The sequence below is a fragment of the Belonocnema kinseyi genome, chromosome 1 (assembly GCF_010883055.1).
Source record: "Belonocnema kinseyi isolate 2016_QV_RU_SX_M_011 chromosome 1, B_treatae_v1, whole genome shotgun sequence".
NCBI lineage: Eukaryota > Metazoa > Arthropoda > Insecta > Hymenoptera > Cynipidae > Belonocnema > Belonocnema kinseyi.
Genome location: NC_046657.1, coordinates 181,498,516 through 181,521,990, shown reverse-complemented (window position 1 = coordinate 181,521,990; position 23,475 = coordinate 181,498,516). Strand labels below are relative to the sequence as shown.

The 23,475-nt window shown below is 32.9% G+C and overlaps 3 protein-coding genes across 7 annotated transcripts in view; 2 read left to right on the top strand and 1 right to left on the bottom strand.

Annotated features, from left to right (window-relative positions):
• LOC117182856 (four and a half LIM domains protein 2) overlaps nt 1-23,475 on the top strand; it is a 912,604-nt gene that overhangs the window by 457,967 nt on the left and 431,162 nt on the right. The window lies entirely within an intron of this gene.
• On the top strand, nt 1,477-8,656 carry LOC117182916. Of its 2 annotated transcripts, none has more exons than XM_033376031.1 (2): nt 1,477-1,765; nt 7,242-8,656. In XM_033376031.1, exons 1-2 carry the CDS (start codon nt 1,582-1,584, stop codon nt 7,367-7,369), a joined length of 312 nt encoding a protein of 103 aa, XP_033231922.1. In that variant the 5' UTR covers nt 1,477-1,581; the 3' UTR covers nt 7,370-8,656. The 2 variants fall into 2 exon arrangements, with proteins under 2 accessions (XP_033231922.1, XP_033231928.1); XM_033376037.1 differs by having other exon boundaries at nt 1,477-1,772.
• Nucleotides 19,871-21,217, bottom strand: LOC117182903. 2 transcript variants are annotated; one of them, XR_004468340.1, is made up of 3 exons: nt 21,052-21,217; nt 20,531-20,802; nt 19,871-20,337 (listed from the first exon to the last, which is right to left on the bottom strand). XR_004468340.1 is itself a non-coding variant. In XM_033376021.1 (3 exons), the coding sequence occupies exons 1-3, from the start codon at nt 21,153-21,155 to the stop codon at nt 20,271-20,273; spliced, it is 384 nt and encodes a 127-aa protein (XP_033231912.1). In that variant the 5' UTR covers nt 21,156-21,217; the 3' UTR covers nt 19,871-20,270. The 2 variants fall into 2 exon arrangements, 1 of the variants encoding a protein (XP_033231912.1); XM_033376021.1 differs by having other exon boundaries at nt 20,531-20,743.

The window sequence follows — 23,475 nt, the reverse complement described above, 5'->3', positions numbered from 1 at the left end:
ATATTACTTACTTTTATTTAAAAGTGATACTTGATCATAGAAATATGTCTCCCGATATTATTTCTTAATTTCACAAATAAATTATGCGAAACAAGTTTTCCTTGCTAATATTTTAATTCAACAAAAAATAATTGTATCTCTTAATTTTCCTTAATTTATGTTGCCAGTGAGTTGCGACTAATAATTATTTATTAATTTTATAAACAAATGGCATAAGCATTTGTAAGCCAGTTTTAGCAGTGTTATGATTTTATGCTTCTTAACAAGTATCGTCATCACTAGTTTATATAATTTGTTTTTTAAATTTAATAAACAGTATCGAGTGGTATTTTTTGTACACTAATTTTTAATAGCAATATAATTTAGGGACAATTAGCATATAATTTTTTTTACTTCAAATGTCCACACTGGGAATTTTTGCATAGTTTGTTCTAAAATTAACAAATAATATCGGTATACATATTTTTTTATGAATTTTTTTTTGAAACTCTCATCGCAAAACGACTAGAAGGTGCAAAAAGTGTAATTTCTTATCAAGAAAAAATGTAAAATAAAGCAACGGAAGATTTGCAGAGAATTCTGCAAAAAATTGTTTGCTTTTGTTCCAGGCATTTGCAATGTCGCATAACCATTCGCAAGTGCCAGCTCAAACGGCAGGCAGTTCTTTCTTGCCGTCTCCTTTCTTCCACGGCACACCTAATGCAAAGGGTTATCCTGGACTGTTTCCAGGCTATCTAGGAAATGTTCTGGGAGGCTTTTCTCCTTCACCGTTTATACCAAATCAACCCTATGTTAATAATTACTTTGGGATACTAATTCCTGGTGCATTTTGTCCACCGTTAATTCCAGACGTGCAAAATGTGCCTTTATTTCCAGAATCAGTCATCGGCCTCAGTACAGAACCTTATGATAATCAATTCACCTCAGAGGTCCGGGGTTCGATCCCTGAGCCGGTACCTCTGGAAATTTTTCAATGTACCTTTACCGAGGTTCTGGTGGTTCGGAACCCACCTTAAGCTGTAGGTCCCCCCATCGTGTACTTGAATGCAACCCAGTCCGTCAATGATGGGGTAAAAACCAGGCTTTGTCCAATATGTCTGGGCAGACTGCTCTCATCAGATCACTTGAATGCATTATAAAAATGCGTCCGTGACTGATGATATATACCGGGAGAGCCCCGTGCAAAATGTTCAAATAAAAAATCCAACTCTAACCAAAAATGCCTTCGACATATTGGGCAGTATAAGCCTGTGACAACATTTCGCCACAGAAATGTTTTTATAATAATAATCAATAATAATACAGTAGCCAAATCGTTGGAAATTCTGCTGAGATAGTTGGAACTTCATGCTTTCAGGATGCACTTCCGGCAGAATCTTTCGATGCCCTGTCACAGGGAAAGAACGACATATCAAAAGGCGCATTGGATCTGCCGGTCATTCGAAATGTGTCCAATACACACTTATTTTAAGGACCAGTGATCGTCAGTGGTAGTCCTGCCTTCGGCCTAATTACTTCACCTCATGCCATTGACAATAATAACAAACTCGTTGGCAATTCTGCAGAGGTAACTGTTACATCATGTTTGTAGGACGTACATCCAATAGAACTTTTGATGCCCTGCCAAAGGAAATGAAGGACGTACCTAAATATAATCCAGACATGAATAAATTTGAAGAAAACGACATAGAGAAACACTACGCAGAACAAAAGGCAGTTGAGAAAAACGAAATTCGGAAACGCAACGCTAAAAAAAATAACTCAGGTGAAAGGTATAGTACTATAGAAATCACAAAATAGAAAAGAATACATTGACATAAAACCTGCACAGGGAGAGAAAACTGCACTACCAAATAAATAAGCTTATGAATAAAGTAAGGGGTGGGGGTGGTAAGCAGTGGAGGTTAAATCATCGAATTTCCAAAAAACGATTCGGTAACGTATTTACAATTTTTGTATTGCATAATAATTTGTACATACCTCTCGCGTATTTCCTGCTTATTGACAAACAAATTAATTCGTATACAGCAGAATTTTCTTATTTAATATCAGAATGTAAAAAACTAAATTTGGTCTTTGATCTTAAAACAGATTATGTATAGACTTCGAACTTGCCGTATATTCCGCTATACGTAAAGTGTTTCCAAATTCAAGTACAAAAGGTTGTTGCTTTCATTTGATTCGAATTCGTCCGTAAATTTGTACCAGTCTAGATCTTAGCTCAATGTGAAAGAAATACCTTATACATGGGAAAATATGCAGCTTCTTGCAGAATTTATATCACTTGACAGCTTTTGCTAGCTTAATTATTTATTTTTTATTTATTCTTTAGTAATGTATATTTAAAGTCATTGATTAAAGTATTTATATAATTGACGTCATTTAGTTAAGGTACTCCGGCTATTGGATCGATCAGATGAAAATCATTAAAATGAGTTTTTTTGCGCAGAAATGTGTCATCTTTTACGTCTTGCCTTTTTTCGGGGCCCTTTCCAGGTTAAAATTTGAATTATCACTGTTTAAAGTCGTGTCAAAAAACATGGAATCTTATGGAGAGGCAAATTAACATTTAAATTTACATTCTATTATTATGTAAAAAACATTTTATTTATATTGATCAGAATACAATTTTTTTACTCAATTTAGTAATTGATATCCTCGCAAAATATTGTATTTAATTCCAAATTTCAGAAAAAAATAATGAACATAGCTTTGACTAGCTTTCCCAGTAGTCGGCATACTTTAAGTCTACATCGCTAAGTTGCGAATTTACTTTTATTTCTAAATAAAATATACCATTAAATATAATTGCAGAGAAACCCTTCAATAGCCCTCCCTTCTATAAACCTTCCGAGACTTGACGCTGTGCCGTAAGTAGGTATAACAGGAACTGCGCGAGGCCCACGGGGTCTGCGGTTGTCACTCAGGCGAGCAGTTAAGCGTGAACAAACAAAAGCGAAGTGGGCTACAATGAGTTAGCTCCCATCGACCGTCAACCCCAAAATCGGCGCTACAAAAGAGTTTCACTGTACTTACTTCTTTTAAGGAAAGCTCCAGTAATTTACTTTAACCTATTGCTTTCATTTTGAATACAAAAGAACAAATGAACATAACCATACTTTTCCGGATTGCCAAGAATAGAAATCATTGTAAGAACATGCAATCCAATTCTTAGCTGGGGGTGCCAAGAATTGCATACAGTGCTTTAGATCAAAAATTCATTGGGACCACCTATTATTTATTAAATAAATTATAGTTTTATTTTTTTATGAACAATTTTAAGATTTCCTTGAAATGTGCCGAAAAGAAAATAGTCACTTACGTTAATTAATACGTTTGTAGGGTTAAATTAAAAACAGTAATTATCTAAAGATTTTCTTTAGCTAACCTGAAAACTCTTGGCAGCTTGGAAACAAGGCTGCATTTTTTAATTTCAGAATACATAAGTTATTTTTTAGCATACGCTGAATACATGCTATTACGAAAAAAGGTCTGAGCGTTAATGTGAAATACATATATACAATATAGTTATCCGAAAATCTTTTATCCTTGAGCTATTGACTCTTACAAATTCATCGCATAAGTTCGCAACATTCAAATTATTTAGCAGTTCTTTATAGATATGAAGTATGCCCAAGTGATTGAGGCGGGATTGCTTCATAATAGTTCTCAAAAAAGATTTTTATATTTTCAAGGTCGAAAATGACCTTGCAGCTGTAGCAACTGAAGTAGGTACTACCATCAATAAGTTCAAAAGCTTCCAAGCCTCAGGAAATAGTTTTCTTGTTTCTGCTGGCATCTGGCAGTAGAAATCAAGAATGTCTTTCAGACATTTTACTTTTTCCGAACGTATTCTTTCCAGCATATTCATGTCTAGGTGCAAAGTATCTGCCTCAAAATCATACTCTTGCAACAGTTGCTCGTTTCTTCGTCATGCAACCATATTTTCCTGTCTTGCAAAAATACACTTTCCAACAAGCTGAGCTTTCTCATGTCAATCTGTGTAAAGCGTTTTCTAATCTGTGCTGTTACCTGGTGTATTACCTCATAGAAAATTTTCCGCATATTTTCTTTTGCTGAGAGTATCACTGGCAAAGCAGCCTTCTGCTTGTGCTCATATTGCCATACGAATTTTGCCCCTACTTTAGCGCTCTTATGAGCACAAATTTCTGAATCTTCCATGCACACGAAAAAAATATCCATTAAAATTTATAAAACTAATCCTATAGTAGAGGATACGCTGGGTAGTTTAATAAAAGTAAAAATCGTCTTTGTTTTACATTGCGTTGAACTAGTCCCGAAACTATAGATAACAATTCTATAAAATTAAAATCGATTTTTTGCCACAAAAAATTAATATTCTGTATTATTATATTATTACTATTAAACTATAATATTTGTTCATATGTTTAAGGAGACAATTATTCATTATTACACAATTACTACACTATTTATAATCGCACGCTATGAAAGTTTTTATTCGCTGCGGGGGTTCGAACCCTATAAGTTTCGCATTCCTAACGCTTGAAGCCTCTCGGCTAGCCTTGCTTGAAATATGCAAAAAAATCTGAAATATAACCTACAGCTGAGCAAGGCCATCTGCAAATTTTTGTGACCCATTCTGTAAAAAATATTGCTACCTTCTTAATAATATATGTACTAAGATTTTAGATTACAGAAATATTACAAATTATTGTATATTTTATGTGATGAATCAAGACATGAACATAATCCAGAAATATTTCAAGATATTTTAAAAGATTAAAAAAAATTCAATATATATTTTTAGAAATCTAATAGATTTTAAAGGATTTCCACGAATTTCCGAAGATTTCAAAAGATTTAACAGACTTTAGAGAATTCAAGAACATTATTTATATTTTAGAATTACCTTAAAATCTTCAAACTCATTTAAATTGTACCGAAATTCTTTAAAAATTCTTAAAAATTACTTAAGATCCCTTATATTCATTAAATATATCTTGAACTCTTTTAAATAATTCGAAAACTTTGAAATTCGATTATAAACTTACAAAAATTTCAAATCAAATAAATCCCGTTAAATCCCTTGAAACTCCACAAAATCTCTTCAAATACATAAAAATATTTTTAAATTACGTGAAGACCCTTAAACTCTTTTGAATTTGTGGAAAATTATTTAAAATTTTTAACTATATTAAATCGATTGAAGTGCCAGAAAATCCCCCAAAATGAATTAAAATTTCTTGAACTCTTAAAAATTATTTTAAAGTCTTTACAATCTCTTGAAAATTCTTGTACTTTTTGAAATTATTCTAAAATCTTTTTAAATTCTTTGAAATTACTTGAAATCTTTTGAAATTCATTTATAAACTTTAATCTTTTTTAATTCAAAAGAATTGTTAAATCCCGTTAAATTATTTTGAGATTAATTAAAATCTTTTTAAACACTTGGACATATTTTGTAATTACACAATAATACATGAACTTTTTTGGAATTTCTGGACATTTTTTAGAATAATTTTATATAATTTGGAATCTTTAAAATGTGCTGAGCGCAAAGGGAAATTGAGAAATATGTCAGAATATTTGTGAATATTTCGGGATATTTCGGAATATTTTGAAATATCAAAAATATCTTAGATTAGAAAGATTATCCATAATACCAAGAATATTGAAGGGATACGTGTATGGAAATCTTTATTGAATGCATCAGGAATATTGGAGTGATCCACGTCTCAACATATAGAAATAAATTAGTTTTAAAATATGACATTTTAAAGAAACAATGTATTATTTTAAGTAAATTTTACACCCAAATCTTTGGTATATATTTATACCCATCTGTGATCTTATTAAAAGTGGTTACAAGTCAACTGTAATCAACGTCGATTTTTTGGAGTATAACGTAGGGATAACAATCATCGCTGACCGAATCCATTTGAAATCAGCAGGGACCTACACTTGAAATCGCAGAATTTCTCGAGAGGGAAATATGTTGTTTTTGAAAGGAAATTATGCTTTTTTCATGTTTTTAAAGTTTAAAGAAAATTACCCGAATTTGCGATAGTCAGTTTAAAATAAAATTCGAATTCTTTAAGTTTCAAGGTTCTGGAGTAGATTCTTTTTTCATTTTTAATATTTCTCATTTAAAATTAGTATTTAGTTTGAAATTTTGTTTCGTATAATTAAATTCATTCTTTCCTTTCATAACAATTCACGTTATTAGCCTGAAGGTCAAATTATAATTTTCTTCTATAATAACAATTTTAAACTCTAGAATTTCAGAAGCTTCGACTTTGAATGATTTAATTGAGTTTTCAATATAAAATTGTCAAATCTTGATCGCTTTGAATTTATAATTGTTCAAATTCAAAAGTTTGCAATTTTTAATTATTTAATTTTGAACGCTTTTGAGTATAAATAATTTCCAATGATCTAATCTTAACATATTCAATTTTCAAGGTTTTGACATAGCCCTATTTTCTAAATTTTTAAACTGAAATCATTAAATTTCATGATTCTTCAATTCACCCTTTTTTGGGGGGGGGGGGGGTGGATCTGGGTTCTTTATAACTATCTTTAAAATCTTAGCGCTGGTTTGCATTTTTTCTTTTGCTTGCAGCCATCAGATTAGGACAAACTTCACATATTTTCTGCGTTAAAATTTAAGAGCGTTAAGAGAAAATTTGAAAATTCTACGGAAAATATGGAGCTTTAAAGGAGACATAAGTAAAACTCAAGAATATAGAGGAAAGACCTTCAATGTAGGGGCTGAAGCTTATACAGAAGCAAAATAGAATAAAAATATTTTTAGGAGTGGCTACGTAGGAGCTAGTAGAATAAACAGTCGCAAAGTAGGGACAATACTTCTCTTGAAGCGTCAAATTAGGGCCTATATTTCGACTCGGGCTGCTTTTCTTTTATCGTTTCTTGAAGTCCGTTTCAAATTCTGCTCATGTTTGCTGCTCCATCGTAACATTGACCACGTAATTTTTCAAGGGATAAGTGAGCTCGTGTTAGCATCCAAAATCAAAATTTTCATTCTTCCCGCTGTTTTTGATGTTTCATTAAATCCAATGAAATATTCTGTGACTTCAATATCATCAGTTACTACCCTAATTGTAATAGAAACCTATTCTTTTTTGAATTATCAGTAGCACCGTCTGCAATTACACTAAATTCCCTATACTGCCTAATATCTCCAAGAATCATATTTCATCGTGCACTTCGTGAAATGTAAAATTATTTTTTTGTTGTAGGAGGGATGCAAGCTCAGGGATGTCATTGGATCTCAACTCTAGAAGAGCTTTGTAGTTTCCCTCATTTTCTTCATGTCCACGCACTGCAAGCCCCTGTCCTGATAATTAAACCAATGATGAGAACATAGCCTGTGATGATTTTTGAAAACCGCCGTTACGTGTGCTTCGTTAGTCACATGTAATTTGATCTTCGCTTCTGCCTTCTTCCAGTTCCTGTGTTCTTTTCTAACGAAAGCAGGTTTGATTTTTGCAGATGGTGACAACAACCCAGATAATAATTCGTGTGCGCATATTACGCGCACGTCAACGTGCGCCTGACATGCATGCCAAAATTCACCATGTTCGCACACATTTTGTGATTGTAACTGAAGTGCATGCACAAGTGTGACACAATGCGAGCATGTTTACAATCACCCTGTGACGAAATTTTGCGGCGCGTATATGCGCGCAACATGAATACACAGTGGAGGCACAAAATGTTTAATTTATAAATTAACCAAACTTATTATTCACTGCTTCTAAAAGCTATAAATTGCCTTTTCAATAAGGGTGCCGTCATGTAGGTGTAGCGCAACAGAATCACAAAGCTGAATATCATAGATGTGAAAGAGATAGAGAATCTATATTTTTTGTAATCCCGAGGGTGAAAGAGATAAATAGATCTGCCCGTCTCTTTCACTTTCGCTTTACGCCGGCATTTTCTGTGTACATAAGACTCTGCGTAACTAGCCGGCTAGCTGCCGGCTAGCCCAGTGCCTTTTGCAACATTGCAACGCGTCGGTGTGTGCCGGTTCTAGTTTTGTGAGAATCACGAAGTACTACAAGGAGACCGCATGTCATGTATTTCGACTGGTGCCAGTTCGCGATCGCCTGTCCTCAGAGTTCCATGACATCCCAGATTAGAACTTCCCTTCAGTGAAAATATAAAATTAGAAATTGTCGTCTGCTATGGAGTATCGAGTGTGTTTATAGGTTAAGTTTGTTTGTGTCAAGTGTCAGTTGGTATCGCGGACGCAGTAATAATTCTTTTATAATTTATACAGTTATATTAGTAATGCCATTAAAACAAGAGGAGGAATATAAAAACAATAGAACGCAAGTATAGATATTGAGGATTTTCCGTCTAATACCTCTCTTTTTCTGTGCCCTACTACCTAAATCACTGAAACTTTGCACAACATTTTTTTTCCTCTAAACCCAAACAGTTTGCAATTGCACAATGGCAATAATAGGTTATATTTATACAGGTAACAAATTTATATCACATGTTCTAGTAGTTTTTAGAGTTTCCGCACGTAGCGCTATCATCTGGGAAGACATGAAAATTTGAGGAGAGTCGATCGCGATTGGGGCCTTTTTTCCCAGCATCTCAGATATAGGCGTTCTATTTCGTTAATAAATTCCGATACCTTTAATTTAACCTTTTTATTTGCCTTTTTAATATAATTAAATAATTTTAGGATATTCAGCCCACGTGCACCGAGTGTTGGCTTCATGTACGCACGCGCGTGCCTCGCATGGCGTGCGTCGCATATGCGCTTCCATGGATGGCGCGTCTGATTGCTAATCGGAATTCACGTCGCGCGGATTAATCCGCCCACATGCCTCCACAGTGCGCGCATCCTGCGCACCAATTTTTATCTGGGAACTTATACGTCACAGCTTTCATGCATTGGAAGCAAAGTAATTTTTTTCTCAAAGCTCTATACTGGAAATGGCTGCCTTTGATGCAGAGTTAATCTTTGAAGACCATCATGTATCTGTAAAACAACATGTTAATGTATTTAAAGACATAGTATTAAGGGTACAGATTCTCCTCAACGACCTTTGAAGGTAATATTGAAACCATCTCTTAATCAGTGCCCCCAAGCTGGTGTGTATTTCACTGCGACAAATTTTTGCTGCAATAGTTCAAAACCCTGTCGCAGAGGCGCTACATTCGCCATACACAGAAAATTGTGACATAACTTATAAATCACTTTAAATAATTATTGAATATATTTTAAATGGTGTGAAGAGCAGCAAAAGCCTTTCGTTAAACACACAGCATCAATTTTGTAGAAACCGAATATTCAATTTAACCAAATATTTTAGAAAAATTGAAGAAAAAAAATGTTAATATATCGTTAAAATAGCACTGACGTGATCATAACCCTTTATCCCTCTCATATATTTTAAAGAAAGGTCTGTCAATTTCTCCTGTAATTCATTAATGTTAATTTCATCATGATCATGAATAAAGAAGTCAATAAGAACATATTTAATAAATATATTTATTGGTGGTGGGGACATAACAAATAAGGATGTGCATTTTAGAAAATTTGGAATATTATTTCTCTAAAAATAAAATACTATATTTTAATGAAACTTCATGGATATTATAAAAGTTATAATATAATGTTATTATATTGATTTTAAGTTAATAACATTATTGAATTTACTGGAGAAATCGTCAACCTTTTTGTAAAACTTATGAGAAATATAGGGTTCCCATAACTTCAGTACTATTTTCGTTAATTTTTTTCAAATTTTTCCACAAGATTTAAAAAGCTGCGCAGTGGTCAAAATCCCCAAAAAGCTGGCCACAATGCAAAAAAAAATTTTAAGTAGATTTAAAGATTCAAATAATTGCAGTGGTATCCATAGCATCGTTTGGAACGGATATCTAAGGACACGTGCTTGTCTAAGCCTGTTTCTTCCTTTCTTGTTTACACACGTCGAACGCATCGAAACACGTGCACTTCGCGAGTGATAAAAGCAGTTTTTCAAAAGGGCATTGTTTTTCAATGGAGTAATCAATTCCAGCGAAACAACATGGATTGTTCTAGTGAATGTAAGTACTTGAAAAAATAGCGTAACATAAATAGATATGTCAACGATAAAAGTAAAAAATTAAAAAACAATTTACTTCGGTTTTGGAATTCTTATATTAATTCACGTTAATGAAAATAGAGTTTAGAAAAAAGTCTTCATAGGTCGGTCCCTGGTTTCAAATCCCAATGGAAAGTTACACATTCGCATATATGTATTGTACAGGTGCGCTCTGAAACGCTCCTTGTGCAGTGCACTTTATTCATACCGTAACATCGTAAACTTTTGTTATTTCACTGTTCTATTAGCTTCAACTGACGGTATAAACAGACATCTGTTAAGGAACCTATTGGTTAAACGACAACAAAATATCGACTTAATATTCAAACAATATGTGTCATATTTTATACTATTAAATAAAGATTCAGTGATATATGAGATATAATGATAGTAAATAATCGAATATTAATAACGTTATTTCATCAAGTAACTTTAAATATTATAAAATATGCTCAATATTTTAAATGTAAAAGAATTTTCAGTGATATAAAATAACTCTCATGAAATTTTAAAAAACGTTACTTTTCCACATACTGATCATGAAAATACAAAACAGCGAATTTGTTTAACCCGAATGGAATTACTTGAATTAGTCAAAGGCCAAATTTCTGAGAATGCTGAAAACTGCTACGTTGTTATCGGGCGTTGATTTGATTTTGATTTTCTAATATACGATCTAATTTTTTGTAATGTAAATTGCATGTCACTCCAACATCTGCACTTCATGCCTCACGACAAACGGGATAAATTCATACCCACAAAGTCCAAAAACCCCTGAGTAATGGTTTTTGTCAACCAACTGAATATTAATGAGAATCTTCCGCCATTGTTTTAGTGAAACTAATATTAGATTCGTAATCCGCGACTCCAAAAACCTTTGAGGAATCAATTTTGTTGTAAAGAAATCCAAGTTCGTAGAAATTACCCACCATTTTATATCCGTCATTTTTTTTTTAACAATATCAGATTCATAATCCGTGACCACAAAATCCATTAGTAATCATTTTTTTATAACAAAATTAACGCTTGTGAAAATCCCTCCCATTTTTTATCCGCCATTTTTTTCCAAACCAATATCAGATTCGTAATCAGTGAACCCGGAACCTCTAAGTAATCCTTCTTTTCATAAAAAAATCAAAATTGGTGAGAATCCTCTGCCATTTCGTGACCGGCATTTTGTTTTTTTCAAAAACCAATATGAGATTCGTAATCAGTGAATCCGAAAACCTCTAAGACAAAATACAAATTATATAAGAAACATTTTCGTTTCAAAGGATTTAAAGATTTTTTTAAGTTTTGGACATTACAACATATTGAATTTTTGGGTTGGATTTTTTTTAATTATCGACATTTCCTGAACCGATAATTGAATTTTAATGAAATTTTTCGTGAAATACTTGTTCAATTTTTGTTAAAATGACATATAAATATACCTTATAAAATCACCTTGCATCAAAAAAAGTCAATTGAGACTTCTGGTTTCCAAAAGAATTTTACAAATATTTGATAAAGATTTCAATCATTTACCAAAGATTTAAGAAATATTTCACAAATATTTTAACAATTTGCCAAATATTTCAAATATTTTGCAAATATTTCTAAACATTTCACAAATATTTCACAAAGATATTAATGAATTCTTAAATATTTTACAAAGATTTTAATAATATCACAAATATTATCAAATATTTCAAAAATATTTTTAATATTTTTAAAGGTTTCACAAATATTTCACAAAGATTTTAATGAATACCTGAATAGTAATGAGAAATAGTAATTCCTGAATAGTAATGAGTTCCTGAATTTCACAAATATTATGAAATATTTCAAAAATATTTTTAATATTTTTAAAGGTTTCACAAATATTTCACGAAGATTTGAATAAATTCTTAAATATTTCAAAGATTTTAATAATTTCACAAATATTTAAAAAATACTTTAAATATTTTTGAAGGTTTCAGAAAGGTTTCATAAATATTTCACAAAGATTTTAATTATATATAATATAAATAAATAATATTTTTAAGGGTTTCACAAAGGTTTCACAAATATTTCACAAAGATTTTAATGAATTCCGAAATATTTTACAAAGATTTAAAAAATTTCACAAAGATTTTAATAATTTTACAAATATTATCAAATATTTCAAAAATATTTTTAGTATTTTGCAAAGATTTCACAAAGACCTGAGAAAGAGTTCACAAATATTTCTCAAAGATATTCATGATTTCCCAAAGATTTAACAAAGATTTCAAAGGTTTCGAACGGATTAAAAAAATTTGACTGAAACTGCAATTATTGCACAAAGATTTAAGATAGATTAAAATATTCTAATAAATTCCCAAAAACTGCAAAGATTTTGGGATAGATTTCAAGGCTTTCACAAAGACTCTAATTATTTCATAAAGATTTCACAGGCATTTTAAAGATTTGAACAAATGTTGCACAGAACATAAAAATACCAAGATTCATTTTAATATTATAAGTTTTCAATTGTAAATCAATTTTTTTTGGACTGATATCAACCTACAGAGTATGCAAAAAAATCCTTGCTTCAGTGGAAGTACCAATTTGAATATCTTAAGATAATAGAAAAGAGCACCATTAACATTGATATAATAATAAACATACCTGTTTTTGGCAACAATTACAACAAAATCGAAGAACTCATATCACTCACTATTTTGCAGTTTCTAGAACGATGTTTATTGTCACCGATTTTCAGCAGGTAAGGAAATTGACCAAATTTAGTGAACGTGCAACTGGACTACCACAATGGTTCGAATAAGACGGGGAGTAATTAGGGAATAATCAACATGAACGACGAATTTTCGTCCAGTATATATACAAACGAAATGAGAATTTCCCTGGTCGATTTCTGGGGGACATTGCCCCCTGTGCCCCCTCGGACTCTGCTGCCACTAAGTGAAACTTCGTAGTAATAGTAGATACTTATCGTCCCTCCGTTACTAGCATCTACTACGTCATCAGTGAAGATGTTTTATTGAAAAGATTTATAGTTTATAAAGCGTTAAAATATGTTTACGTGACACCGGAAGCCAAAAATTGACCAAAAAATTATTTTAAGGAATTTTTGTGCAAACTAGAAAATTTTAGATAATTTATTATTTACTAGATAATTTTATTTCAATTGTAAGAGGATAGTAGTGATCGTTGATAATCTGGAGTTGCAAAAGCCACTCTTCTTCAAGTTTACAGAATTATTTACTATCCCTACAATATTTCATTTAAAAGCCAGGGCGTTTATTAAACGACTATATTATACAGTGAGGACGTTTACTATGTAGTCATAGGGAATATAATTATATAAACTCTAGCATACAATGCAACCCGTCTTGCATTTGTGTAATACAGAAAAGTACTATATAGGCTATTTTAATTCGGTTTCCAAATCTCCCTCGCTCGAGATCTTGCGCTGATTGGTCAAAGACTTCGAGACTCAGAAGACGTGCGCAAAATATACGTATAACCAAATTCTGAAAAAAGATTATGTTCCACAGGGTTCACTGCGCATTTAAAATAATTCATTAGTTACGAATTAAAAACAATGTAACACAATATTAGCATGTGTTCACAAAAATTCTCGGGAAGTGGTTTCTTTGGAAAATTTTTCTTAAATCTTTGTTTGCGAAATCTTTTTTATTCGTTGAAATCATTGAATTATCTGAAGTCTATAATTAGTAAAAAAAAATCTTCTAAAATAATTTTAAACCTTTTGAAATCTTCCAAATGTTTTAAAATCTTTGAAATCTGGTGAACTGTAACCTTTTCAAAGTCTTTGAAATCCTTTACATCTTTAAAAGTTTAAAAATCTTTGTGAAATTGTTATGAAATATCTAAAATCCGATAAACACGTCTTTATAAAATGTTCAAAATCCTTTGAAGTATTTTTAAATCTTTGAAATATTTAAAAATATTTATTAATCTTTTGTAATATGGTCTATACTCAAAAACCGATTGGTGATACTCTTGAAAATTGCGTTATATGGCCATGGCTCATTCTAATAGGGCTTTTTGTTCTAGACGTTGGCAGGGCGCACGTGACGAAATTTTCTGTCATTTCTGTATTTTTCGAACAGTTTCGTGTCGAAATATATGGAAAATATTGTTAATAAAAAAAAAAATTAATTTGTAAATAACAGAGATTTTTAAGGTAGAAGATTTTTAAATCTATTTGAAAAAAGCGGTGAAGAACGTGCAAAGAGTGCGGCGACCAAGGCCATTATTTGCATCTGTTGGCATCTGTCATCTTCTAAAAAATTCTTAAAAATTTGGCGAAACTCACGGAAGATGATGTTCCAGGTGCAAAGTTAGTGCACGAATCAGTAGAAAAGCACAGTATTGAGCAGCTGAAACGATGTCCTAAATGTAGAAAACCAGCATTAAAAGGAAAAAAACGTGATTTAGTGGAAAGTTTAGTTGAGGTTTTGTATGGCAGGTATAAATATGTTCTTTTATATAAGATTTGCAGTTCAGAACTTTATTTGAGCAAATATTTAATATTCATACAAATTTAAAATAACACAATATTATATTTTCTACTTCTCTTTTTCAAGTTTAGAATAAAAAGCCATTTGTTAGTGATTACCTTCTTTATTCATAATGCGTCCCCTAAGGGTTTACATCACTTCCATTCCTTACAATCTTTCCGTTTAAATCCATATTTTTTTACAATCTTATCCTTTCTATATATACAATTATTTACAACTATTTACATAAAGTCTTATATCTAGTTCCTTATTTCTATTTCCTGCGATAGCGCACTTTAGGACTTATTAGCAAACGAGTGAGCGAGCGAGCGAGCGAACGAAAGCGAGAGTGCAAACGAGAGAGAGAGAGAGAGCATGAGAACGCACACACATCTTAGTCTACTTAACTTTTACTTTACCATTACTTACAATTTTCACGCTTTAAATCTAAGCGACTTCCGTTTCCTATTCCTTTCACTTTTTTATACCACCATTTACCTTTTTCACGTGCAATCTTGCATTCTCCCTTATTCGCTCCTCTAGCACCCTCCTTTATCTTTATCTTCCATTCCTCTCCTACATCCTTCCCATACATGCTCCCATGTTTCCTCCTCCCATTCACATATTCTACACATTCTGTTCTCTTCTTTTTACCAGTACATCCCCTCCCTTACCTCGTTTCCCAGTCTAAATCTTGCTATTCTGGTCCACCTTCTCTCTCCCCATCCCTTTTCTAAATACTTCGTCACCCCTTCCTTTTTTATCATCTTATACCATTTATTGTATTTTGATTCCTCAATCGCCCCCCGCCATCTTTCTATTAATTGTCTTTCCCTCTCCCTTTTTTCCAATTCTTCATAGTTTACTCCAGTCCCGTCTTCTATTTCGCTATCATTAAAGAACTCCCTCCTTTCTTCTTCCCACCTCGTTAATTCGATCGCCCTCCCTCTCCTCTCTTCTACCTCCATCAAACACTTTCTCGCCAACTCCCCTCCCTTTCCCTCCCTCAGCTTTGTCTCAAATTTCCATGCCCTCTTACCCGCTCTAATACTTAATTTATCCCTTTGCGCTTTTTCTCTCACCATATATCCTGGCGTCCTCCAGTCTGCCCTTAGTGTCCACCTTATATACCTTTCTTGTAAACTCTCAATCTCTTTCCTTTCTTTCCATCCCCATATCTCTGCTCCATAACCTAACACCGGCCATACCAGCGTATCAAATAACCATATTCTCCTTCTCCAATTTTTTTTTAACCTTCGTTTTCCTATTCCCCATATCTGGTTCATTACCCCTGCTGCTTTTTTTATCCTTTCTCTTACATGAGCTGTATGATCTCCATTCGTCTGCAAGATATATCCCAAATTTTTATACTCTTTGACTTCTTCTAACTTTATTCCTTTCCATCTCCCTGTCCATTCTTTCTTCCTCCCACCTCCTTTTCTAAACCTCATTATCTTTGTCTTTTCTACATTTACATTCAGCTTTTTCCCATCTAAGTATTTCTCTAATCTTGTAATTAATCCCGCCATCCCTTCTTTATACTCTGCCATCAACACTATGTCATCTGCGTATGTCAGTGTATATATCTTTTCCTTTTCTATCCTAACTCCTCCCCAACCCTTTCTCCTCATTTCTTTTTCCAAGTCTGATATTAATAAATTAAATAAAAGTGGGCTCAGAGGACACCCTTGTCTCACACCTCCCACCAACCAGAAACTATCTCCTACTTTCTCTCCGAACATTGCTATCATTACCCCTTTTTCCCTTTTAATTCTCTTATTTACTAGATAGTTCAGAACATATATGTTATCCATTACCCCCATTCCTTTTCTAAACTCTGTCTTATTCGGTTAACTATTTCTTTCCTTGAAATTTCCTCTTCCTCGTCTCTTTCTCTACCATATTTTCCTCCCTTTACATCTTTCTCTCTACTTCTCCTAGCAAATACAAAAAATATTTCATCCATTCTATCATTTTAATATCTTGGTTTACTCTTTTTCTTCTTTTTCTTTCTTTCTTTACTACCTTCCATACCTCTTCTTCCGTCCTAGCCTTCTCCGCCTCTTCCTTAAACCTTTGATTCTCTTCCTCTTTCTTTTGATAACACAACTTAGTATACTCTTTCTTTTTTTTCCTATATTCTTCCCCATTACTTTTTTCTTTTCTCCACTTTCTTAATTCCTTTCTGACGTCCTTTTTTTCTCTTTGCAGTCCTCATCCCACTCACTTCTATTCCGCCTTTACTAGCTTTATTATTTTTTGTGCACTCTAATCCTATTTTTATTTCTCCTATCATTTTTTCCATCTCCTCTTCCACATTTCCCTCTCCCATTTTGATATTTCTTATTTTTTCTCTAAACTGTTCTTTTCCTTCGCTTGAACAATCCCCTTTTCCTACACTTTTTACATTTTCTCCCCTTTTACTCATATTGCTATTCCTTTTTTGTCCCTCTAATGTCACTATTAAGGGAAAGTGATCCGAATCAATATATTCTCCTACTTCTAGTTTCTTAACCTTCTCTCTTACCTCATCATGCACTATCACATAATCAATTTCCGTTCCCCTTTAACTTCCTGAACGTGTATATTCTCCTTTTTCACCCCCTTCTATATTCCCGTTTAAGATATACCATCCCAACTTCTCCAAACTCTTCAACAACTTTTTTCCCTCCCCATTTAGTACCTTTTCTTTGGATTTTATTTCTCTTTCTTCTCCCCATTCCCTGCCTCCTCTGTCTCCTGTTCTCGCATTGAAATCACCACCTATCATCATCCTAATCTCTTCTTTATTTTCTTCAATCATTTCTTTAATCTACTCTGCTTTTTCCTGCATATCACCGTTCACATAAATCCCCACTACCTTCCACTTCTCTCCTCCCATCATAGCCTCTTCTAATATTACTTCTTCTTTTTGTTTATTCCTATCTTTCTTATCTTTCCCTGTTATACATTTATTCCTTACTCCCATCACCATTCCTTCCACTGCTCTGCCCTTTTTATTCTTCCTCTTTGCATTTTGCATTTGCCATTTGTAACCACTTGGTAACCTTCCACTTACTCTTTCCCATCCCTTTTCATCTAACCATGTCTCCACCATTAGAACTACATCTCATTGTGTCAAATTACTCATAAACTCCTTATCCTTTCTCTCTAATCCTATTATATTCCAGTAAAAAATCTTCCATTCTTCCCTACTTTCGTTTCTCATATTTTTTTCCTTCTTGCCATTTCTTATTTTCTTATCTCCCGTTCCTTCCTCTTCTATTTTCTTTGCGCCTCATTTCTTACTATCTCTTCCCTTTCTTCATCCGAATCCCACCATACTCCATCTATCTGAATTCTCCCATACTTAACCCATGTTCTCTTTCCCTTTTTTCTTTCCTCTTCCGCTATTTTCCTTAATTTATACTGCATCTTCCTTTCTACCCATCTCAAATCATCCTCTATTCTCTCCGGACTACCATATAATAGCCTCTTCTTTGTCATAACCTCCCTCTTATGTTCCCATTTCTTTAGTTTCACCAGTACCATTATGTCCCCTCTTCTCACTTCCGTTCCTATATTTCGCATTTCCTCTATCTCTACCTTAGCATCAATCCTTTTTAGTACTTCGTCCACCCCTTCCTTCAGCTCCTTCCCCTCTAATCTTATACCCTTTATCACTAAGTTCAATTTTCTTTCTTCCCTCTCTTTCTTCTCTATTCTTTGTTCTATGTTTCTCAGTCTTTCCATCTCCTTATTCCCACTCTCGCCCCCACGGCAATTCCCGTTCGAGCTTTCAAGTTTCTTCATCCTACCTCTTATCTCCTCTACCTTTGTATTATTCACTTCTTCCTGCTTCTCTAGTTTTTGCTCCAATGACTCCATCCTCTTTTCCAGCTTTTCCCGGATTTCTTCCCATTTTTTTATTTCTTTCTTAACTTCAGCCATTTCCCGCCTAATTTCCTTCTTTAATTCCTCTCCCCCTTGCCTTCCTTTCCTTTATCTCTTTCGGCATACTGAACGCTTCCTGCTCTAACTCTGTTTCTTCCGAGGAGATACTCGCTCCACTAGCCATTAATCAAATTCAAATTTTCCCGCCTTCTATGCTTCCCTGCCTCTACCGTCGCTGTCTGTTACTTGTCTCGCCTTTCTTTGTCGCTATCCAACCCTGCTACTACCGCTCCGTCAACGCAGTCTTCCCACGCTGTCACAAATCTCCAAACAAACTTCCACTCAAATCTGTCTCAATCCTCCAAAATATCTACCTCCCCTTTGCAATCTCACAATTCCTCAATTAGATCTTTCACCTCCACACCCTTCTATACTCTTCCACAATCCACTCACCTCAAATTTCACCACAATATTAGAAAAACTCAGCATCAACAATTCCCACCACTTTACACTTTCATGCCGGAAACGGAAGTCCTAGGGATTACCTGGTATGAGGAATGTACTAAAAATTTTCCTGCTTTCATATAAATTGGTTCTAAATACATAAATATAATAGTTTTGCGTTCTCAAGTGAAAGTATTAAATAGATTTTATTTTTATCAAAAAAAATTAAGGAGGTTCGAAACTCCGATAAAAATGCTTCATTTAATATGTAAGCAAATGTTAGCAAAGAATGAAAATATTAATACCTGCCAAACATAACCTCAACTAACCTTTCTACTGAATCACTTTTTTTCCTTTTAAAGATCGATTCCTATATTTTATCCATCGTTTAAGCTGTCTAACACTGCACTCTTCCACCGATTCGTGCACTAATTTTGCTCCTGGTATTTTTATTTACAATATTTTCTATACATTTCGACACAAAACTGTAACTGAGTTAATATTGAAGATTTCAGCTAATAATTTTTACAATTTCTAAGTCAAATACCACAAAAATGTATACTTGACCATTCTATAGTGGCGGAGACGAAAGTTTCAAGGTCGCTGAACACCCAGCTTATAAGAATAATTCGCCGCTTTTTACCTCTCATCATTTGAATCTCAGATTCATCGTTGCAATTTTTATAATCATACGTATTATAATTTTCGTTGCAATTAGCCAAAAGCATTTGATTCTCAGATTTTATTCAATAAGTAAAACAACAGATTTTATCGCCAATTAATTACGTACAAGTTGCAGATATTCACTTTATTGAATTAATGAAGATCGAAATACAAAACGATTTTCACAGTAAATAAAGAGACTAACAATTTCAAATCTATAAGCCTTCAAGATTTTATCATTTTTATTGAAACGCATTAAAATTTTCACATCATCAGAAATAAATTCAAAAATTTCGTTCATGTAACGTAATGAATTTTAAAAATTAACATTTTAGCGGAGCGATTTTCTTTTCGGCAATTGAGAAATAATGTCAAGCAAAACATTTCGAACTCGTTTGCCATCAGCTGTCTCCTCACCGACACCTTCATCTCTTTTGGGTTGAGGAAATAATAGTTCGTCATGTTTTCTTTGATTTTCCCAATTTTTGTCATTACTGTCTCTACTCGTTTCCAAAATATTCTGTAATGTACCATACAGCAGGCAGCAACCATCTCGGGGACAAAAGAATAATGGACATCAAAACGTTTTGCTAATCGTCTCCATCGACTTGTCAACCTTCCGAAGGCGAGTTCCACTTTCACGCGTCCTTTGTTCATATAAGCATTGAACGACTCTTCGTTCGCAGATCTAGCTTCTGTGCGAATGAATCGCTTTATCAACCACGTTAGTAGTGGATACGCAGGATCTCCCATTACTAGAAAAGGGATTCGGACACCGTTAGTCAATTTCTTTGTCTATAAACATATTAAAAATAATAAGGATGTTTTCCAAATATTCAATTATGTTCTAGAATTTTGAAAACCATGCATCACAATCTCTGGGTATTAAATATCTTAAAAATATTACGAGTAAAAAGTTAGAAAACATAAATAAAAAACAATTTGCACCTGGTACATAAGTTGCTCATAATTCTTATAAAATGGAGAATTCCTGAAAATATACGTATCATGGTTCCATTCGTGTGTACTCCAACAAATACAATTCCAAGAATATTAAAAAATGTTCTGTAGCGATATATTCTAAAATAATTGTTTCTCGCATAAATGCACTCGTAATATTTAGACTTTGTTGGAAAAAAGCATCCAAAGATACCGCAGCATCTAAACATAACCCAGAAATATAACCGGCAAGTACTTCTCGCTCGTCATGATTAATAAATCTGTGAAAATATATGTATTTTTAATAGCATTGCAGCAACAAAACAATTGTTAATAATTCAAAATACCCCTATAAAAGAGTTTTAAATGTGATTTCAAATTTATACTTTACATAAAATTACTTTCCAGTTTTAATTAAAAGTATATAAAAAATAGATCTAAAAACAAAACTATTTAAACATAAACTCAATATGCTCTAAAGGTGGGGAAAATAATGATTTTAAGAAAATGTGTGATTACTTAATACTTACCTCTCACACAACTTAATTTTTAATTCAAGTAATATGTAACGGGGCAACAAAACTTTAATAACGATTCCGAATTGCAGAATGTTGGCAGCCCTAATTTTACGCATCTCGCGAGTCTTAACTTGCCCTACGCTTTTTATGATTTACGCTTTTTACGCCCTCTCTAAGTGTACGGTATAAATACATTCACTGATCTTACTTATAAATGACTGATATTATCTGATGCGTACTCAGTCTTATCTAAGAACAAATTGGAAACACATTGATATTTTCCTTGATCCGGAGACTCTCGAGCTTCTGGATGTAGATTAAACACTCCGGAATTAACGTTATCATTAATTAGAATGCGATTGGCAGAAAAAACTAGGGTTTTCAGTAAATATTGATAATTATTATTTGTTTTAAAAAAAGCAAAAAAATATCAGAAGACAAACTTTTATTAATACACTTCACTGGCAAGATAATTTGTGGATAATCCAAATAAAAAACAATCTTCGTTTGTCCATAAATTCCGATAATAAACATTTACTCATATACATTGCTTAAATAATATATATAAAATATTGAATGATAAATTTGCACCACTAAACGACATGGCCAATTATATTTGAAGACAATTAGTACAAAACGAAATTTTTTCCAGTAAATTCCGATAATAAACATTTGATTGCATGATTTATTTTAAATAATTATAAACAAATATCGGGTAATAAATTTTCTTTAATTAAAATCACTAAAAAGACAGTTTGTACAGAATAAGAAGAAAAACGATTCTCTTTTGCCCATAAATGCCGAAAATAGGCATTTTTTATATAGTGAGCCTACAAAAATAAAAAAATATATAAAGTGACAAATTACAATGATCAAAAGTCATTTTTACGGTAAAGGCAAGCAATTTAAACACACAATTATACATTGCGAGCAAACAATGAATGCTCTTGGCTATTTGTTAATATAATTTGTTTGTTGCAATTAACTTAACAAGTTAGGAATTTGTTTTATTTATGCCCCCCTGTGTATTATATTCAAGTTATATTGAACAGCGGTAAGTTTATTTAAGAACAAAAAAAAATAAAACCGTCATAATCAAAATTTTTTCCTCTTTTTGCATGAACATAAACATATTAAACATATTAAAATATGTAGGAGCAAAAGATCAATTTCCATCATAAGATATTTATTTAAAACCGCTAACTTTAACTCCTAATTGATCGTCGGAATTTCCGCAAACAATCAAGATCCACCCGATTAACTTGCAAGTTTGAGCGCGCCCACACGGAGAAAAATGGAAGGTCTGTTTAGCAATATAAACGTGCAAACAGACCATATTGCAGGGTCGACTATAGGACAGCTCTTGAATATAGATAAAGCGACTATCTCTATAAAGTAAAAACAAGAGGTCCAAGTGGACAATCTCAGCAAGTCGACTCGATTTGCTCAGACCGTCGCCTCCGTCACCGCAAGCTGGCTGACCCGATCATTGTGAAGGATCGATTCGAAAATCTGAGATGGTGAAAAGGACTATTGATGATAGTCTAATATATATTTTCGAATTATTTTTAACCAAACTTTTGATTCTCTATATCTGAACTGGCATGAGGTTCTACTATGTAAATAGTGGGAAGTCCTTTATCAATTAATTTAGAGTAGGCATTCCGATACTAATCATTAATCAAAAAATTACTAATGCGTATAAAAATCGTTAAAAACGTCATTGATAAAAAATAATTATTTATGAATTTAATGTTAACGCTTTTTCTATGAATTAGTAGTTTTTTTTCACTGATGATTAGTATAGATTGAAATCTATTCATAAATTGATAAAAGTCATCGCACTATTTAATTAGTACAACTTCATACAAATTCAGATACAGAGTATAAAATATTCACCATAGTACTTAAAAACCTTACATAAATTATGAATTAATCAAGTATAAAACATAATTGCAATAAGACAAATTATAAATTAACTATGAAAGGGTTAAAATTCGATAAATACTTGAGATATAAATGCATAGTTTTTTTTATTAAATAGAACTTATATGATATTACTGAAACGATATAATCAACTTTAATCTAAAAAGTAATACTAATGCAGGATTAAGTGAAATACTGCAACTACAATAGTTAAAATTAAAAAAGTCTCTTGCCAGCTGTTTTCCTGCTTTTTGAGCCGCCACATAAATATTCCCTAGAACAATGTAAATAATACAGTCTGTCAAGTTAAAGCGTGGGTAACTTCTTTGGTAAAATATTTTATTTAAACGCATGTTTCTACATGGAATTACATTTGTCAAGGTGTCGAGCAAAATGCTTTTCTGTTAATATTTTGTCCAATCACCGCCGGAGTCGATGATGGCCTGGCACCTCGAAGGCATGCTTTCGACGAGTTTTTCCGCGTACTCTCTCGGCAGAGACCTCCAAATC